Source organism: Sitophilus oryzae, unplaced genomic scaffold (genome assembly GCF_002938485.1).
Source record: "Sitophilus oryzae breed Bouriz unplaced genomic scaffold, Soryzae_2.0 scaffold_1297_pilon_pilon, whole genome shotgun sequence".
NCBI classification, from domain to species: Eukaryota; Metazoa; Arthropoda; class Insecta; order Coleoptera; family Curculionidae; genus Sitophilus; species Sitophilus oryzae.
In genome coordinates, this window is record NW_022145945.1 from 1,183,124 (window position 1) to 1,203,458 (window position 20,335).

General features: G+C 32.7%; 1 protein-coding gene across 7 annotated transcripts in view; it reads right to left on the bottom strand.

The window, feature by feature from the left end:
• LOC115874525 (homeodomain-interacting protein kinase 2-like) overlaps nucleotides 1-20,335 on the bottom strand; it is a 123,881-nt gene that overhangs the window by 80,067 nt on the left and 23,479 nt on the right. For 6 of the 7 annotated variants that reach the window (XM_030889693.1, XM_030889692.1, XM_030889691.1 and 3 more), the window contains exon 3: nucleotides 19,875-20,175. In XM_030889693.1, the coding sequence (XP_030745553.1) occupies nucleotides 19,875-20,175 (301 nt within the window). The remainder of the gene's footprint in view (nucleotides 1-19,874; nucleotides 20,176-20,335) is intronic. The other variant, XM_030889690.1, reaches the window with a different exon arrangement.

Consider the following 20,335-nt stretch of genomic DNA (forward strand, 5'->3'; position numbering starts at 1 on the left):
TTTTTTTTTTTTGGGGGGCCCGCGCGATGCGCATGTTCCCACAACGGACCCTCTACAAAACCATTTGACCACAACAAAAAAAACATTATTTAAACACACCCTGTACAACACACGAAAATGACACCGTATATTGAGGACAGGGTGGTCGGAATTGGTCTGTTAACAGAGAAACCCTATTCCTGACTAGAAAGAGCACCATAGACTTAAATAAAAAAGAACTGAGGCATCTCAATCATAAATAGCTGGAACATGCGGTCAAACAATGTCTTGTTATTGTTGGTTATATTTAGGTTTAATAAGATGGCGAAGAACGAGCGATAGAATATTGTCTCTTGTCCGTAAACGCGGTCGTCCCATGACGACCTGCCAGCAAAACAGCCTGTACAACACTGTCTTTCGTTTCTCAATTACACCTGAACTCTCCGTATCAAAGCCGGGTAATTTTTTTTTTTTAGAAGCAAATTAATTTAAAAATATATCGTAATTTAACTTTTTTATATTTTATAAGTTTTTTTTTTTTGGTTTTTTAAATTAAAATTTAGAAAAAAATAATTAAAAGAGACAAAAAGATAAAAAAAAAATACACGTTATAAGAAAGAAAATTTATAATCGAAATTACGTAATTTTTGAAAATAATAAATTATTATTTAGACAACATTTACAACCCCCTAATATAATAATCAAAACAAGATCTATTCCACAGATATATAGAATCGGCGACAGGGCGAAAAAATATGATTGGTTGTATTTTTTTTCTGTTAGTGAGTCTTATTAATGTTGGATAAGAGAAAACATAAATCTGATAAAAATTCTAAAACACTTTTATTATAAATTTTAAATAATAAAACACATTTATTTTCACACTCGTACTGTCTTTGTTACGGTTGCGGTGCCCAAGTGCTCATCTTTTCCCGCAATAATTTTTTTATATTTTTCAAATAAAAAAACAGATTTAGTATGTTAATACATGACATAAACTAGGACTGATTGACGCCATACTCGAATTTTGTAATTGGTTTGGTCACTTCCTGTTTCACCGAATGTCCTATGAACTTTAACTTGGTTTTAAACCCGTAGTTACTACGCGGCTCTGCTCTCTCGAGGCTGCGGTTTTGCAGGGGTCGGGATTGTCCTTTTGCGCCCATGTCTAAGTAGAGTTAGCCTGACATACGAACTCTGGGGGCAAGATCACAGGTAACCGGGTTGGATCCGCCCCGCGACGCACGCACATCATCAGAGTATTTTTCTACTTTTTCGATAGAAAACACTCCCTGGATAGAATGACATATCATATGTCAACTTTTGACATTTTCGCATATGGACACGAAACCCATTACACGATAAAACCTATTTTTCCAAGGCCCTGATTAAAACTTAGTGTTTTTTTATATTTAAATATTTTTATACAACACCATGCACCCTGGATCGAAATTTAAAATACGATTGTTTTTAAGCGAGACAGTGTCAAAAGTTGTCATATAGATATGTCATCTCATATTCAGAGTATCATTTTTATCGAATAAAGTAGCAATACACCGAGGGTGCCTTTAAAAATCAAAAGATTAACCATTTCGGTGACAGAAGAGACCAAAAACAACCGGTATATTAAAAAATAAAATATATTTTTTTTAATATACATAATTTTTTTTTTTTTTTTTCCATTTTTGTTTAGTTGATATTATTTTGCTTTTAACTAAGATATTATCTAAATAAGCGCCCTTCTACAACAACGCCACTGACTCCTAATGGGGGTGAAAGGGTTGAGAGTCCATGCCTCGGGGTCGAGAGAGTCGGTTTGCAAAGACTAAATGAGCTAGTTATAGTCAAATGTTTTCTTGGCGAAGGCCCATTTATAGTTCTTGAACAGATAAAGTGAATAAAATAAACACTTATGGACTACAAGCTAAGAAATGCGTTAATATAGCCGGGGACATAGCGGCAACAAAACTTTACCGCACACCTGCGACACGTACTACAAGGTAAGAAAATGAGATGAAAAGGCTCCCTCGCCTCTATTCGGTGTTGTCATATTGTAGAGAACTTATCCTTTTTAAACAGAATCCGACTTATAATTTAGTATTCGTTTTGTATAAGGACTATATTAATACATCATGGAATATTAAAACCTATTTTATTAAACTGGTAGTATATATCTCAATATATAATGTATAACAGAAAATATTGGATAATTTTTCTATGTTAAGAGTGACAAACATGGACTGGATGAGGAAAGCTCGGTCGACTGTATCCAGAAGTAAACATGTGTTCAAAAAAGATTGTTTGACCGCGTTGAGAGGTAAATACGGTTTCGAATATGTTTTATTTTAAGTCTATGAGCAAAACCGACAGGGATAGATTTCATGGGTGGGCTGGGGATTTCTGAGACACGGCTTAAGGCGTAGAACCGCCGTGCTATTTCACTGCCCGATACAAATGAGATACGGGGAGGTTTTTTTATTTTTTTTTACTATTTGGAAAATAGCCCATAACTTTTTTATTCGCGGATATAATTAATTATGTAACAAGTTCTTTAAGGCACTTTTTTAGCACAATCCAGTGGGCCGGAGGTCAGTTTTTTTATACATCTCTTTTTGTCAGAATAATAAAAATATAATTTTTTTAAATGGAAAATTTTTTTTTTTTTTTTTTTTATTTAAAAAAATGCTGGCATTTAACCCATTCCAAGCGATTATAAAGTTATTGGTCCTTTATTCTAAGAATGAGAGAAGATATTAGATTTTTATATTTTGTATCGAAGCGGGCCTTGTTTTTGTGTTGACCTAGGTTGCCTAATTATTTTATTACATATTTAATATTTATAGTTTATAAAAAAAAAAAAAAAAAAAAAATTTTGAAAAAGTAAATCAAAACATTCTATATTAGTATTACAAATAATTATATAAAAAAAAAAAAAAAAATTTTTTAGAAATTTAGAATTTAGAAAATGAGTGGGAGGGGTGGTTAATCACTTCGACCTTATTCGATCCATGTGTCCCCTTTCTTGATCATAGAACTCATATCAGTCCCCAGAGCTTTTGCACAAAAGCCAGATCTGGGACGGTTTATAGAGGGTAGTTTCTCATCTCCATATATCAGTCGTACCCAAAATTCATGGCACAAAAATTGGTTGTCGTCTCGGCGCAACCAGTGATGAGGTGTAGCTGGGTTTCACCAATCGTTCCCGCACAGAATCTGCATTCGCCTTTTTCTTAGTTTCAATCTACTGAGTGTTCAGTGAGGAGACAGTGTCCTGTTAATCCGAAGATTGTTCTTGATGTTCAATCCGAAGATTGTTCTGACTCAGACCCAGGAAGATCTGTGATTTTTCTTGATCATAAGCCCTAGAAACTTCTTCGAGTGTCCTAGACCATTGCAAGATTCCCATTCCAGGTTTGCGGAATGGAAATCTTCCAAGTTCTTTTGAGTTCCGCCTTGAGTTGGTTACCACTTGGAAAGGTCAGAACGGTTCTGTCCAGTATAGTGAGTGTTCGCTCCTTTCCTAGCTAGATTATTTGCTTTTTCCATGCCTTCTATCCCTTGGTGAGCGGCACCCAGTGTAGGAGGACTTGTTTTCCTTTGGCTAATTTATTCAGCTTCTCTATGCCTTCTTTGACCAATTTCGAATTGGATTGATACTGAGTTTGATCGCTTAATGCTGCTTGATTTTCAGATAAGATGGCTATTCTTGTTTCCGATAGTTCCTATCGAAGATAACTTGTACGCATCTCTCGATAGCGTAGATGTCTAAACGCAGGGTTTACAACTGCACTATTATATGGAGAATTTAGAGAGAATTGGGTTGGAACAAGGGCCCATATCTTGGCCTCCTAGGTCCTGTGATTTAACTCCTATCGACTTTTTTATGGGGGAAAATAAAATGGACCTTAAATATACAGGGTGTTTCAAAACAATGCGAAAAACTTCAGGGGGTGATTCCTGTGTCAAAAAATATAAGGGTAGATTTGCTTCTCCACTATAAACGTTGGATGGATCAAAAAGTCAACCATTGTAGGTACGATTGATTTGAGATATACTGCCGGTACAAAAGATGGCGAAATAATTTCTTATTATTTTTTCTTGATAAAATAAAAAAGGATAGACTAATGAAGATTTATGGGAAAGCCTACTGTATGAAACACACTATTTCTGCTAGAGCTATTTTGTAGCAACTTTTTAAAATGATTGGAAGGGGTTGAAATTAACTACCTCTATCATTCCTGTTAACGAAATTTAAAAGAAAATCTTATCAAAACACATGCAAAAAAATTAATTTGGATAGTTAGTTTGTTTAGAAAAAAAAACTTTTGTAATCTCTTGGTATTTTTTTTAATAAGCTCACCGATTTGAAATTAAAAAAATAAAAGTGTAAAGCATTACATGTCAGGACTAAAAATATTTTTATATTAAAAAAAAACAACCGAAAAGATGTGTCTAGTCTTATAATGGTCTAACATATAAAAACGTATTGCAGTAGGGTAATGTCCCAAATAAACAATAATTATTTTTTTTTTTTTTTAAAAAAAATGTAAAGGCCCGATTGGACTTTTCTAAAAAAATTACAGCTGCCCACTAGAGTTTATCTAAAAAATGTTTTTGTTCCTGACATGTAATGCTTTACATTTTATTTTTTAATTCAAATAAAAAAAAAAATTTTATCAAAAAAAAACAATTTTATTTTTTGAAAAGTTTCTAAAATAAACTAAACTATCAAAATTAATTTTTTTTGCATGTGTTTGGAATAAGATTTTTCTTAAATTTCATTAACAAGAATTGATAGGGGTAGTTTTTTCAACCCCTCCGACTCATTTTAAAAAAGTGAAAAAAATTACCAGAAAGTGTGTTTTCATAACAGTAATGCTTCCGAAAAATTTCATTAGTCTATCTCTTTTCGTTTCATAGATAAAAAAATAAAAAAACATTATTTTTCCGCCATCTTTGTACCGCGATATCTCCCTAATGGTTGACTTTTGACCCAACGTTTATAAAGCCAACTACCCTTTATTTTGAACAAGGAATCACTCCCTGAAGTTTTTCGCATTTGTTTTGAAACACCCTGTATAAGGGAAGAACCATTGGGACAAGAGAAGAATTGCAGAAGGCTATTAGGCAATATTTTGGACTTATTAAACCAGTTCGCTTAATAAACCGTTGTAACTCTGTGCGCAAAAGATGTTTATTGTGTAAACAATGTTAAGATTTGTTTATTATTTATTTTTTGATTTTTTTAGAAAACTATATTCGTCACTCAAAAAATACGTTTTTTTTTTTTAGTTTGTTCTTTGTTTATTGTACGATTTATTGTAATTACTAACGCTAATATAGAAATTAAATTTACCTTTTCAAAATTTTTTTTTTTTTTTTTTTTTAGAAAATAATAATATCAGAATATTATGTGTGATAAAAATAATTAAGCAAATAGGTCAACTAAAAATCGAAGCCCGTTTCGATATAAAGATAAAAACCCTCATATTTCTCTCATTCTTAGAAATAGATACCCATAACTTTATATTGTTGGAAAGGGTTAAACGCCAGCATTTTTTTAAGTTTATAGCCAACTACGATTTCCATTTAAAAAATTATATTTTTTATTATTTCTGACAAAAAGAGCAAGCATAGAAAAAAACTGACTACGCCACTGGATTGCGCTTAAAAAAGTGCCTCAAGAACGTTTTTACAGAATTTTATTATTCCGCGAAATAGAACAGTTATGGGCAATTTTCAAAATGGTAAAAAATTCAAAAAGATCCCGTATCTCTGTTCGCAGTGAAAATATCAATAAACGGTTTACGCCATTAAACGTATCTCAGAAATCGAGCACATGACATCTATGTCAGGTTTGATCTATCTCATCAGGAAATAGGTTTTCTTTGTTAAAACAGACTAATTTCGACCACTCCGTACATTACTTGCATTATTGTGAAGTATAAGAATCGTGCATTTTCAATCTATTAAATAGAATTTCAATACAGGGTGGTCCGAACTGTATTCCGGAAACTAAAGGAGTTCGTATAAATGTATGTTCTAAAATGCTTAGATACAGGATGTAAAAGTTTCATTTTTATTTCGATTTTTTACAAATAATTTCTGAAGGAACGTCAATATTTGGATGAAAATTGATGTCTGGGAGTTTTTTGACATGAAAAATTTGATTTTTATGTCAATATGACTCCTATTTGTAGGGGGCGCCACCTACATGTGTAATAACTGTTTTAGAGTATAATAACTTTTTTAGTCAATACATCTCATTATTGACAAAAAATAAACACGTTGAGTAGATAGTTATTTGACTGAAATGACAAATTTAGAAACTGTTTTTATTTTTTTAAATTAATCATAAATTTTTCTGCGAAAAAATGATGATAAAACCGTTTTTGTTGAAATTTTAGCACAAAACCTTTTCAAATTTATGATTTCAGTCGAATAACTATTTAGTCAATATGTTTAATTTATGTCAATGATGACAGGTATTGATAATTTCGATTCCAAATATCTCGAGAACCATTATTCGTAGCAATTTTTACCAAGAGACCTTTTTTACGTAAAAAAGGTCGTAAATGTATATTATTTTACTCAGTGGTTTTATACAGGTACGGACGAAAAGTTATTACTCTTCAAAACAGTTAAAACACATGTAGGTGGTGCCCCCTAGAAATAGGAGTCACATTGACAAGAAAATCAAATTCCTCATGTCAAAAAACTTCTATACACCAATACAAATATTGACGTCACGGAAATTATTTGTAAAAAATCGAAATAAAAATGAAACTTCTACACCCTGTATCTCCGAAACTAAGCATTTTAGGACACACATTTATACGAACTTTTTTTTGTTTCCCGAATACAGTTCGGACCACCCTGTATAGTTAGTGGCTCATGTGATAGCGTTGTGCACAATTACTATTATAGACATAGTTAATATGTCTAATTTTCTATCTTATTAATAATACTAGGAGAATACAATATAAATTATTGCATTCAACATTCAACATCGCTATAGTACGTAGCATGTGTATGACCCACAATGTAGCGACGTGGATTATCCAAATTACATATTTTCGTGTGCCAAATTATTTTTTCGGCTTCAACAACCGTTGACCTCTTTAGAATTTCGCCAAGTGACGCCGCGAAACAAGTACACGAATTTTTCGGTGAAGCTCTGCATACACCGGCGCGGCGTTGCCAAATGTTAATATTTACTCGCTCTAGAATTGATCTTAAAAAATGCCAGATTTCCTGCACAATTTTGCAGGTTTTTTGAAATTATAAATATAAATATCCAGGATCAAAATGTATTCGTTGTTTACTATAATTTTTATTTTTCAAGTTTTTGCGTTGCCAGATGTTAATATTTACTCGCTCTATATAATTTATTTTAAAGAATGGCAGATTTTTGACTACAATTTTAAGCTTCTACCTAAAAATGTGAGAAAAAAAAGAAGAGCTGAGACAAACCCCACTTCGCTCAACAGTGGCGCGGAGGGGAGGGGGGGTTAAAGAACCCTCACTCAAAAACAGATCACCTAATTTAGACGCCCCCTGGGAGAGTCACAAAACTGCAAAAAACGTCTCCCCTGCTATAAACCTTTGCTCCAAATAATTTTATTTTCGATTTAATAACTTATTATTTGTGCCCAATAGATAAAAAAACTAGATTTTATAGATAGAAATCTATTAAACTCGGTTGCGATCTATCACGAACGACGCGACGTTTCTTTACCCTGAAGATAATGAATTCCGTTCTAACACGGTCAGTTTCAAGTAAAGGTTTCATGTTTCCTAACGACACCGTCGTCAATATTATTGTCATTGGAAATCCGCTTTTACCACGGCAAACCGTATTGTCTCGTACAGCTGACCCAGATTTTGTAAAAATGTCTATAATACTGTGTAGTTCCATTTAAATAACTCAATATTGAAAATTATTCATAAACATTTATAGAGTTTCTTTCTTTATGTCCCAAGTTCAAGCCTCGTCCAACGGAGGCTGGTAGAATTTTGATGTACTATATACCGTCGCAAAGAAGACATCAGAAACTATAGACCATTTATTATACAAGATATTCACAAAAATAATAAACAATAGAATACAAAACACGTTAGACGCTGCACAACCACGAGAACAAGCAGGTTTTAGAAGCGGTTTCAGCACGATCATCACATACATACACTAAGGCCCGGTTGTACGAAAATAAATTGAACGAGAGTTCAACTGATCTGTTGGTCAAAGTTGAACTTGGATTGCGTTGCACCAACTCGCGTTCAGTAGAACGTCGATCAATATTTAGTTTCTTATGTTGGTATTGAATTTCACAGTAACTTTTGTTGTTTTTATATAAGTTGGCGTAAATGTTTTTAAAAGTTTGTTTTATTGATTGGCGGGTTCTCCCAAAATATAAATTATGGTACCTTTTTTCCTTTCTGTTGCCATAAAATACGACTTTTTAATACCTGTTCGCGGCTGACCGATTCGTTCATTTACTTTTTAGACGTTCTAGCTAGTACATCTGTATATCATACCTGTCAAGTATACTGAATTGTATTAATTTAATATCATTTATTAATTATTGTTATTTAATTATCTACTTATAATCAGAATTATCAAAAATATAAACATAATCCTATACATACAATAAAAAATATATACATAAATCAAAATATACACACGAGTATGAATGGTAATTTATTTTATGGTAATTATAATCACAATTTAATTAATTAACAAGTTATTTTGACTTGAAAACATTAAGACATTTTAAGAATGTTTTAGTAAAATAATATTGAAACATTTTCTAGACGTAAATAATTAGTTCTAGATGTAAATAATTAATACTCAGCAATATATTCTATATCGTAAAATAACATATTTACAGTGATTCAAAATATTCATTAATTAAACTATATCTAACACTATTATTTATACCACCCAAGTCATTTGAGACATGTTCTCCTATATTATTTCCAATGTTTATTTCCGCTTCAATTTCATCAGTTACTAATGGTATTGGATCTGCAAACTGACACGCTATGTTATGAAGAACAGCAGCGAAAACCACTATTGCTTCTACTTTATCAACATTTAGACGGATTCCTGTCGCTAATATAGGAAATCTTCTCTTTAGTACACCAAAACACCTTTCTATTGGGTTTCTTGTTCTTATCTGAGCTTCGTTAAATAAGTTTTCAGCCCTCGTTGTTGGATTCGCCAAAGGGGTTATTAGGTATGGTTTTACTCCATACTCACTGTCCCCTAGTAATAAATTATTTCCATATACTCCATTTTCAAACTCAGCCTTTACTCTAGAATTTCTAAAAATCATTGAATCATGTGTAGCACCAGGCCATCTACACACAATGTTAGATATTTTCAAATCGCTGCTGTCACAAATTGCTTGGACATTAAATGAAAAAAATCCTTTCCTATTGCGGTAATTCTCTGCATTTGCCCCTCCAGGAGATTGTATCTTCACATGCGTACAATCAACTGCTCCTATGCATCTTGGAAAGCGACAAATATTATAAAATCCTTGTGCCTTTGAATTTCTATCTTCCACTCCCATTGGCATTTTAATAAAGTCCTTGCTTAAAGATGCTATAGCTCTAGTTACTTTTTTGTAATCACGCGGCTCGTAGTAGACTTGTCTACACCACTGATATCACCAACACTTTGTAGAAAACATCCTGTTGCTAAGAACCGTAATGTGATAAATACCATGTCAGCTGGTGTTAAAGCATGATTTCTAAAAATAAAAGCTTAAATAAGATACAGTAAATATACATAATTAAACTTACTTGTTTGTTTTAGATGCAATTAAACCGGAAATTTCCTCTATTAAATAATTCACAATAGGTTTAGCAAGTCGAAATCTTTTCTTAAAATCCACGTCATTCCATTTTTCGAAATTGCTTGGTCGAAATCGTACTGTTTGTGGTCTCCTTAGCCGTTCATGTTGTCTCATTAATTCTAAAAAGTCTTCGTCGTCAGTTAATTCACCTAATAAAGGATCCATTACGAAAAATCTTACGAATAATAACAAAACGGTAATCAAAACAACGAAAAGCGGAATATGTAAAATAATAAGGTTATGTTTACCCCTGAACGACGCTTGAACCGCCTAATGTGACCGTTCAGTTGACCGGGCAATTTGAACGGCGTTCAGGCTTGGTACAACGCATTTTTTGCTTTGATCGTCGTTCACAGTTGATCTGTCGGTGAACTTCGTTGGTACAACCGGGCCTAAGAGAAACTATCAGCCGAACAAAAGAATACGAACTCCCACTAGCCATAGTCTTTATAGACTTTGAGAAGGCTTTCCTAAGACAATAATAGAAACCCTAGCGAAACAAGGTATTGACAGACTTTATATAGAAACTCTCGCCAATATATACGAAGAAACCAAAGCAAGGTTAATGATACATAAAACAACTGAGTTTCCAACTTGTAAAGGAGTACGATAAGGAGACGCGATATCCCCGAAGCTGTTTACAGCAACACTAGAAGAAATCTTCCGTCAACTGGACTGGACCAACAAAGGATTAAAAATAGATGCAGAATATTTTAACCATGTAAGATTCGCTGATGACATCAGTCTTAATTGCTAATAGTCCTGAAGAACTACAAGCTCAAATTAACGATCTAAGTACAGCCAGCAATAAAGTAGGACTCAAAATAAATTTAGCAAAAACGAAACTAATGTACAACGAACTAGTAGACAGAAAAAATATTCTAATAAATAAGACAACACTTGAAACAGAAGAAGATAATAAATATTTGGGACTAGTGATGTGTCGGTATTTGAGTAACGCGATTTTGGAGCGAACGAATCAGAAACCTGTTATTGAAGAACGACGATCATAATGACGACAAAACTATAAATTATTTATAATTTGCAAATAAATAATTTATAATCGCTCTTGAAGTCAGCTCGAACCGTAGTAACCGCATAGCGACGTGTTTAGCTCCAGCCGTCGCGATTTCGTCGGTCGCCAAAAGTAGTGTCTGGAACTGGTATGTCCGTAGCGCCGCGCGATCTCGATCGGGACGTGTTCGCTCCAGCCGTCGCGCTCCTAGAGTTGTAGTTCCCTGTCGCGAACAGAAGTAACGGCTGTAACTGGGCATCAACGCTCGACCTCGGCGGCGACCTACTTCGCTCCAGCCGTCGCGCGAAGAACCTGAGATGGGACCATAAAAGACCGAACCTGAGATGGGACCATAAAATTAGGAAATTAGCAGGGATAACTTGGGCCAGCACAGCCAACAATAAACGATGGGCCCAACTACAAAGAGGGTATCTAAATATGTGAGGGATGCTACGCCATAATTGTAAATGGCCGAGGATGATGATTCCTCAGCCGTCTTTGACGCCGTTTTTTCGATCGTATGGTACTTTCTATAATTGTTTGGGTGTCGTCTGATGATATTCTTCCCTGATTTGTTGGACAGACACACAGACTTTAATTGAAAGGGGAAATTAAAGACAGTTGAAAAAGTGTTTACCTTTTTGAGTAGTACTAAGACTTGTATTTTATACGTCACAAATGACATCAGAATTGGATTATCCTTTTTTAATAGAAGAAAAAAAGTTGGTACTACGATACTATTACAAGACACAACCTGTATAAAGTTTTTGTTATTTATTTATTATCTAATTCATTCCATTTGGCTGTAACACACTGTATATTAATAACAAATAAAGGCGCCACAATTTCAATCAAAGAGAAAACGTGAACCCAACCGAAAACAATTATTATAAAAATTGACCTTGAGACCGTTAAAAATTAAGTAATTTATTTGCTAAAACAGTGGTATTACGCATTAATTTTTCGATTGGGTAATTGTAGGATACCGAATTAAGAGTCCCAATACACCGAAAAGGTACATACAAAAAAGACATTACTTTTTTTAATTTAATTTTCTGTAGGTATATTTTTACCGGTGAATTTTTCAGATATTCTAATAGTTATTTAGCTAGGAACTATTGGAAATAGTTAATACATAGCCATCTTATCTGAGAGCCAAGCCGCCGTAAAAGCGATCAACTCAGTAACCATCAATTCGAAGTTGGTCAAAGATTGCCTAGAGAAGCTGAACAAATTAAAAAAAATTGGTCAAGTGCGAGTCGGACTCGCGCACGAAGGGTTCCGTACCATTCATTATTTATCTATACGACATTAGACAGTATATTATTATAAACTTTTTTCCGATTTAGCTGAAATTTTGAATGCGCGTATAAGTAATTTAAAAAAAAAGAAGAAACACATTACTAAAAATTGTATTAATCAATAATAAATATAAACAGTAAAAATAAATATGTAAAAATATGTAAAAATTAAAAAAAGAATAAAAAAAGTCGCCTTGACTAGGATTCGAACCTGCCTTACTACGGCTCCAACGTCATAGCAGCGTAAAGTCTTAACGCTTGAACCACGTGGCCACCGAGGACTTGAAAGATTTTATGTAAAATTCTGACTTAAAAGATAATGTTTAGTGAAAGTACTTTTTTATTTATAAACATTTATTTAATTATGTTTTTAGGATATGTTCTTATAGCGGCAACATAGATACATTATCTGTAAAAATTTCAACTGTCAACTGTTCATAAGATAGACCTTTGTGACAGACGGACGGACGGACAGCGAAGTCTTAGTTATAAGGTTCCCATTTTTAAGGTTGTCGCCCACTAGACCGCTGCGCGGCGCGGAGCTGGGAAGAGAATTTTTTCCGGCTGCGAAGGGACTGCGCCCACTATAGCGCGCTTTTGAGACGCGGCAACGCTATTTAGTTATAGCCGAAGTGTTTTTTACTTACTGTAGTTTAGTTTTTAAAGCAATGAGTTCAAGTATGGATGAAAACGTATTTTTTGTGCTCTTCTAACAGAGGAAGAGGAAAAGTTTGGACTCATACGATTAACAAAAAAAGAATGGAGAATTTTACCATCTTTTTCCAGATTTATTAAAAGACAAACTCATTTTTTTCAGTATTACAAAATATAAAGGAAACATTTTACGCACTCCTCAATTGAGGGTTTTAGAAGAAAAAACACCGGGTATATCTATCTACTCATCATATTTTTTCAGAACAAACAAGAGAAAGGCATTTCGTCCATCTGTCTCTAGTGAGGGAAGACTAAAAAAAATATCATATTCCTTTATGAAAATCGATTTGCCTAATTTACCTTTAAAAATACAATTCTGCCATTGATACATATCACTAGTTCCTAGTCAAAAAGCCAACTGAAATGACTCGAATGCAAAATTATTTCCCTTGTGAGTACGCACACTGCAACGCGCCGAAACGCGGGAGACGGAAAAAAGTTGCTAGAGAAGTCTTCCGACTTCTTGACGGAAATCCCGCGGCGCGCTTCTGCGCTGCGCGCTCTAATGTGCGTTGGCACTAAATACATGGCAAGCAGACAAAAGAAATTTCCTCATGGCGCCGCGCCGCGTCGCGCCGCGGTCTAGTGGGCGACAACCTTTACTCTTTGGGTACGGAACCCTAAAAAGAAAATCAAGGATTTTCTTTCTAGAGTTAAGAATTGCCCTGCCAATTGTTTTGTAGGGTCAGAACAATCTTCGGGTTGTCAAGGGGTCTTTAACAGGACACTGTCCTACAGTTGGGGGTTGGAACCTTTGGTGTTACACAGCAAAATAAAACACTAAATCACCACAATACACCAAAACACTTTTACTTTTACACTTTCAGTTACACTGTGTAAAAGTAAAAGTGTTTTGGTGTATTGCGGTGATTTACTGTTTATTTTGCAGGACACTGTGTCCTCAATGAACACCTTAGTAGACTGAAGCTAAGAAACAAACGAGTGCAGATTCTAGGGGGAAAATGGGGAAACACTTCATCACTTCATCACCAAGACGACAACCATTCGTGCCATGAACTTTGGTACGACTGATATCGCAGACGACGAACTAACCTCTGTAAAATCGTCTCAGATACTGACTTTTGTCAAAGCAGTGAGATTGTATGACGAGTTATACCTCAAGAAAGGGGGACACAACAGATCCACATAAAAAAGCTTGGGACTTATTTATTATATTATATTTTAAATTCTTAATTGTCGTATTAACCCCGTACATAATTACTTCAATGGAAACGTGTAATCAAATTTCGCAATAACACGCGATATAAAATTAATTTAAATCAATGAGTTGGTGAAAAATAAAATTAATTATATTAATTTAACTCACTATTTTTAGAACAATTTAATAACATGCAATTCAAACATGAAAAACAGCGACAAGGAATTCACAATTTTAATTCAAGACGTATTTTTGAAAATAATAATTTATTATTGTGAAATTTATATCAATAATTTTTTAATATACAGGGTGTATATAAAAAAATGTAAAAGAATTGATAATTACTTTTTTAAAACTAAATTGGTGTCGAAAATGCCAAATGTGATACATCATTGCATTTGGGAGGTCAAAAACGTTTAAAAAATGAAATAAAAAACCCAGGTCCGACTTTAAAAAAATGAAATTGATGATGGTATCTCCGAAACGAAACGTCAGATTGAAAATCTAATAACATCAACTTGTAAAGCAGGAAAAGTGGCAATAGGAATGTGAAATTTGTATTGTCCTATCTTTTCAAATAAAGACAGAAAAAAAGAAAAACCAATTCGGGAAAGTTCGGTTTTTTCTAAACATCTTCGGATATGATCAGATTTTTTAGATTTGAAAACGCGTTATTAACTTTGTATCACTTCTGGTTTACGAGATATCCCCTGTGTATTCTTATATGGTTCACTGTGTATATCACATTGAAAAGTAACCTAACTTACACTCAGATTTAAGCACTGGGTTTGTAACCTTGTCAGTTTAGTTAAAATTGCAAAACAGTGACTTTAAAATATATGCTAATTTTTGCAGTACAGCAGCAAAGTAGATTTTAATTTGAATATAATATACACAAGCTAAAAAGTAAGAACAATTTGTTGTTCTTTAATAAAATGAAAAAAATCAAGGTTGCCTATATCTAAAAGCTGAAATCTGTTAATGACATGCAAAAATTTGTACCATATCCCCCCAGGAATTTTAGTTAAACTAAAAATTATATTAACGTTCAAGAAATAGATATGTAATTGCATTGGTAATTAGACCATAGTATACCAGTTTCTTCAAATTTTAGTATCAATTTCACTTTATATGCATTACTGCCATTCTTGTGTTAGTTAATAAACATTCTAAATAGATTTATTAACCAAAATACCTTAACGTATATTTTAAATAAATTGTATTTCGTTTTAGTACTTGGTAGGCTTGCAAAATGTTAATTTTGGACATAACCTTGGACTGAAAGTAAGCGTAGCACTAAAAATTTCCAACTGATTCATTATTTATAAATGTTTTTGGTACCTATGTTAACTGCTGAGATGTTTTGTAGATCCATACATTTAGTTCTGGAATGTCTTTGACTATATTAAATGAAAAAATCACGTAATTTTTCGTAAAATAGTAAAAAGAGAGGCATCATAAAAAATATGATTAATTACCAATGCTCAATATGAATAATCAGAAGAATAAGAAAAAGTATGGCAATACACCAAATTCTTTGTAGATAATAAAAATAATAATACCAAAATGAGAAAAAATTGAAAATAATGTTTAATAAGTTACCTTCATTTTTAAAGGTCATTCATTAGGCAATTTTATCAAAAAAAAACAACATAAAATATACAGGGTATCTAAAATTATTCATACAACGCAAAAATAACACGTTTAATATAAATTTAAAAAAAAATATTAAATGACACTCGTAAGTCAATAGTTATCGGTTCATCTTTTAATTAACAATAATAAACGTTTTTTTATACAGGGTGTCCCAGAAATAAGCGCAAGTATTTTAACTGGGAGTATATTTCAGCCTCAGAAACACGCCTACGGGGTATTTTTTGCGGAAAAAAAAATTGAAAATTCGCAATTTTTTGAAAAAAAATTTGGAATTTTTTTAGTTTCTTTTAAGTTAAAAATACATAATTTCTTGATAATATGGCAACATAGGTAAGTAGTAGATTAAATTTACATAAAAGAAAATCCAGAAAAGATCCAGTGGTTCTCAAAATTTAAGCAAAAAAGCATTTTTTTTAAATTTTCAAAGTAAAATAACTCGCTTATTTGAAAAACGGTAAAGAGAAAAAACGTTTCTTCTGACCAGATCTATCACCACCTAAAATACTTGCACTTATTTCTGAGACACCCTGTATATTTATACCGATCTGGTCATCGAAACTGCGTGGTCTCGATTTTAACGTGTAAGACAGTGATGTAGACAACTTAATGGAAAATCAAATGTATTAAAAAGAGATAAAAGTTGATACATTTCTTCTATGCGGTATTGCCGAATTTTGCATCAAACTTTCAAACCGCACAAATAGGCGTTTAGGAAAAATGTTGCATCTAGGGTTGGAACTTTATTTTTTACAATTAGTTACTCATTTTGCTAGAGATGTAATAGATTAATATTTAGCTTAGATATATTTATCTTCATTTCAGTGGAATACATGAAAGTTTTTAAGATAGTTTATTTTTTTCTACACACGTAAAAAACCGGCAACACTGTATGCCGTTTCTTATTTATATTTATCTCTGTCGCATGCATTAAAATACAGACCACGCAGATAAAGTGTCTAGAATGGTATATTAAGTTGAAGATGTTATGGTTTGTCAGTAACTCTAGATACCTTGTATACAAGAAAAAAAACCAAATAGAAAGCTGTGTCTATAGCTATACACTAACTTGTAAGCAAATTAAAAACTAAGTACTGTGGAAATATCTCACAGATATTTATGAAATATACAGGGTGTTTCAAAAAGCATGTACCACCTGTCCGATTCTGCTTTGTTTCGTAGCTACAGGGTGATAAAATCTTAAAAATCTTTCGATTTATTATAATTAGTAGTACTAAAAAGTACTTTTAGTGATTCGAATGAAATTTTGAGGGTAAAATTTACTATAAGTGCTACATATTTTAATTTATATTTATTTATTTATCACTGGAGTATTAAAAAAAAACACGTGCGCCACTGACTTTTTTCTTTTGATACCAAAATTGTGTAGGCCGTTTAATACCAATTGAAAGGTATCTTTTGATATTTTGTCGAATTCGGCGGCATTCCTCATGAGATAAATGCAATTTTATTACTCACAATCAATAAATTTCAAATTAAAATAAAATTAATAAATTATATATTTTACCTAATTTACTACCAAATATTATTACTATGAGTTATTATTACTATTAGTCCAACCTACAGCAATTTCAAATAAAAAATAATGGTATTTAAGATAATTACAAAAAACCTAATTTTAAAAAGTCATAACATCTTGTAACTCTAAAATTCTGTGTTTCCATTAGCGATGGGAACTATCGAATGAATTAGACTATCGAATGGTTACTGAATGAATGATTTCAACTATCGAATGGTTTTATTCGAATAAAATCATTCATTCATTTGTATACTAAAGCATATGTGACAACCTCGCCGTGCAACTAAATGGTTATCGTTGAGCCACGACTATCGAATGCTTTTAATAAATGAAATTTAGTATTCGTTTGATTTTTGTGTGCGTCAGGCGTCAGTGCATTATTAGTTTTTCCAAATTTTTAGAACTTCACCTTATAAACACTGTGCTATTTTTGCGTTTATTAAAATATTTAAAATACTAAAATAGTAGTTTTTTTAATTGGCGATTGTGTGCTTGTGCAGATGTCAAAATTTTTCCGAAAATTTGTGTGATTTTCCGTAGCCCGATCTTTCATTATTTTATTTTATATGGTATATATGGTCTATTTTTTAATGGGAAATTTTGAGAAGTAGCAATTTTTAAGAGAGATGAGATGAACTTAGAATTAATTTTAAAAATACATATTTGTATTTTAGATGTTTTAATAATATGAATTAGTTGAACTTAATAATCATATTTAAGTAATGTGATTAAGTAAATGGTTATCGAACTCAAACTATGGGGTGAGAAAATTAAATTGAAAGTTTTACACGTGCCAATTTAAAAAAAAAATAACGATGTTTGTATTTTGTTTATGCTAATTCTCTAACATGTAGTTTTTTGCGAAGAAATATTACATTTATTTTTTAAAGTAAATGCCAGTAAAAGTAAATATTATTTTTAAATAGTAATATAAGAGTACCTAATATAAATAATTTTGATTCCTAATTTTTTATTTATATTTTCCTTCCATTACACTGCATGCTTAGAAAATTAATAAATGTTTATATTTCATGATTTTAAAGTTTGTTGTTAATATAACAAATTAGTTCTGTAATTATTATTATTTAATAAACCAACGTTGCCAAAAAATTTAAAGACTATATTATTTTTAAATAGGATCTAATATAAATAATTTTGACATCTAATTTGTTGTTTATATTTTGCTACTACGTAAAAAAAATGTTTATATTAAATTATTTAAAATTTTGTTGTTAATAGGTATAACAAATTATTACTGTTATTATTATTTTTATTATACCAGTCTTTGCTTAAAAACATTAAAAATCATTTTCCTACATCCAAAATAACAAGTATTATTGCAGTATAACAACAGAATATTAATAAACAAATGCAAAATATATAGACATACTATCCCTAACTAACTAAAGCCAAACAATAATATTCTTTGCTAATATCAACTAATACCAAAATATGGCAACAGCGCCCTTCATAATGTATTTTCTGTGTAAATACTAGCACATCAATAAAAAAAATAATGTGTCCTTATCTTTATATGACTCAGCAAAAAATCAAAGATCCCGGCTTCTTTCATAGCATTGCCACCGCTGTCGGGTTTCTCGGAAAGAAACCTACGTCGCCGGGCGACAACTAAAATCCAGTTAATATTTTATTATAATCGATCCTGACGAATAAATGAATTTCATAAATGAATGAATTTTATAAATGAATGGTTTTTGCTGCCGAATTACTAGAATACAATATTTCAAGGCAGATGACGCATCTATTCGATAATTTTTATTCGAATAGTTTTCAACGAATGTTTTTTTACTAGCTATCGAATTATTCGAATGAATTGCAACTATCGAATGGTTCGATAGTATTCATTCGATAGTTCCCACTACTAGTTTCCATACCCATGTCTATAAAAACTTTTTTTCATATTTTTTGATGAGGAATAAATGAGTACTTACTTAAAACTTTCGCAAGCTAATAATATTAAATTTTTTTAAAGGTTGCGATTAGACTTGGATCAAGGCAAATTAATAAAATTGCGTTTATCTCATCAAGAAGGCCGAAATCGACAAAATATCAAGAGACAACTTTTAATCGGCATTAAATTGCTAACACTATTTCGCTAACAAGAGAAAAAAAAGTCAGTGGCGTACATGATTTGTTAGAAAAATATTCCATTGATAACCTATATGCACGTCCCTGGTGAATATGTGAATACTTTTTTAGCTTTCAAATATGTGACAGTTATGTGAAGTTAACTTTTACCCTCAAAATTTCATTCGAAACGCTAAAAGTACTTGGAAGAAAATTATAATAAATCGAAAAAATATTTAGACTTTACCACCCTGTAGCTACGAAACAAAGCAGAATCGAACCTATGTTGATATGAAAAATAAATCTTATTTATGCGTGAGGAATGGGCACATGCTTTTTGGAACATCCTGTATATTGGAATATCCTTATTATATTAGTGAGATGAGTGAGTCCCTAATAAGAAATCCCATAAAACTCAGTAAAATAAAACACCCCGTATATACTTAATTTTGAAATTTGCGAACAAGTTAACTTGTATAAATCCCATAGACACACAACCGAAAAAAAAAACAACTCAAACACAAATCAAATCGAAAAAAATAAAAAAAGTGTATGCCATTACATTTTTTCTTACCTTGCGGCTGGGGGTTAGGCTGCGCCTGCGCGGCAGGGGGGCCCGTAGCGGCCGTCGCGCCCCCCTGCGCCCCCTGAGCCGCCTGCGCCGCTGGCTGGTGCTGCTGGGCCGCCGCCTGTTGCTGCGCCGCGGGCTGCTGCGTCTTGGAGCCGTGCTGCGCCGTAGTGGGGCCGCCGCCTGCCGGGGGGTGCTGTTGTTCGTCGGTGGTGTTGGAGTCCGAGGGGGCGAGGCTCTCGACCCGCTCAGCCGCATTCCCGACAGCGGTGCCGCCGGCCGACCAGGTTTTGCGCTGAAAAAAAAAACAGAAAAAATAAATATTAAAAAAACAAGTGGCACAGATATCAATATCGCTCTTAGTAATCGTTTAAATTCACAGTAAAGTGTTATTTATATTGTAAGAAAAATCCCTTAACATCGGGAAATTTTCTAACTACTGACAACGCCGCAAT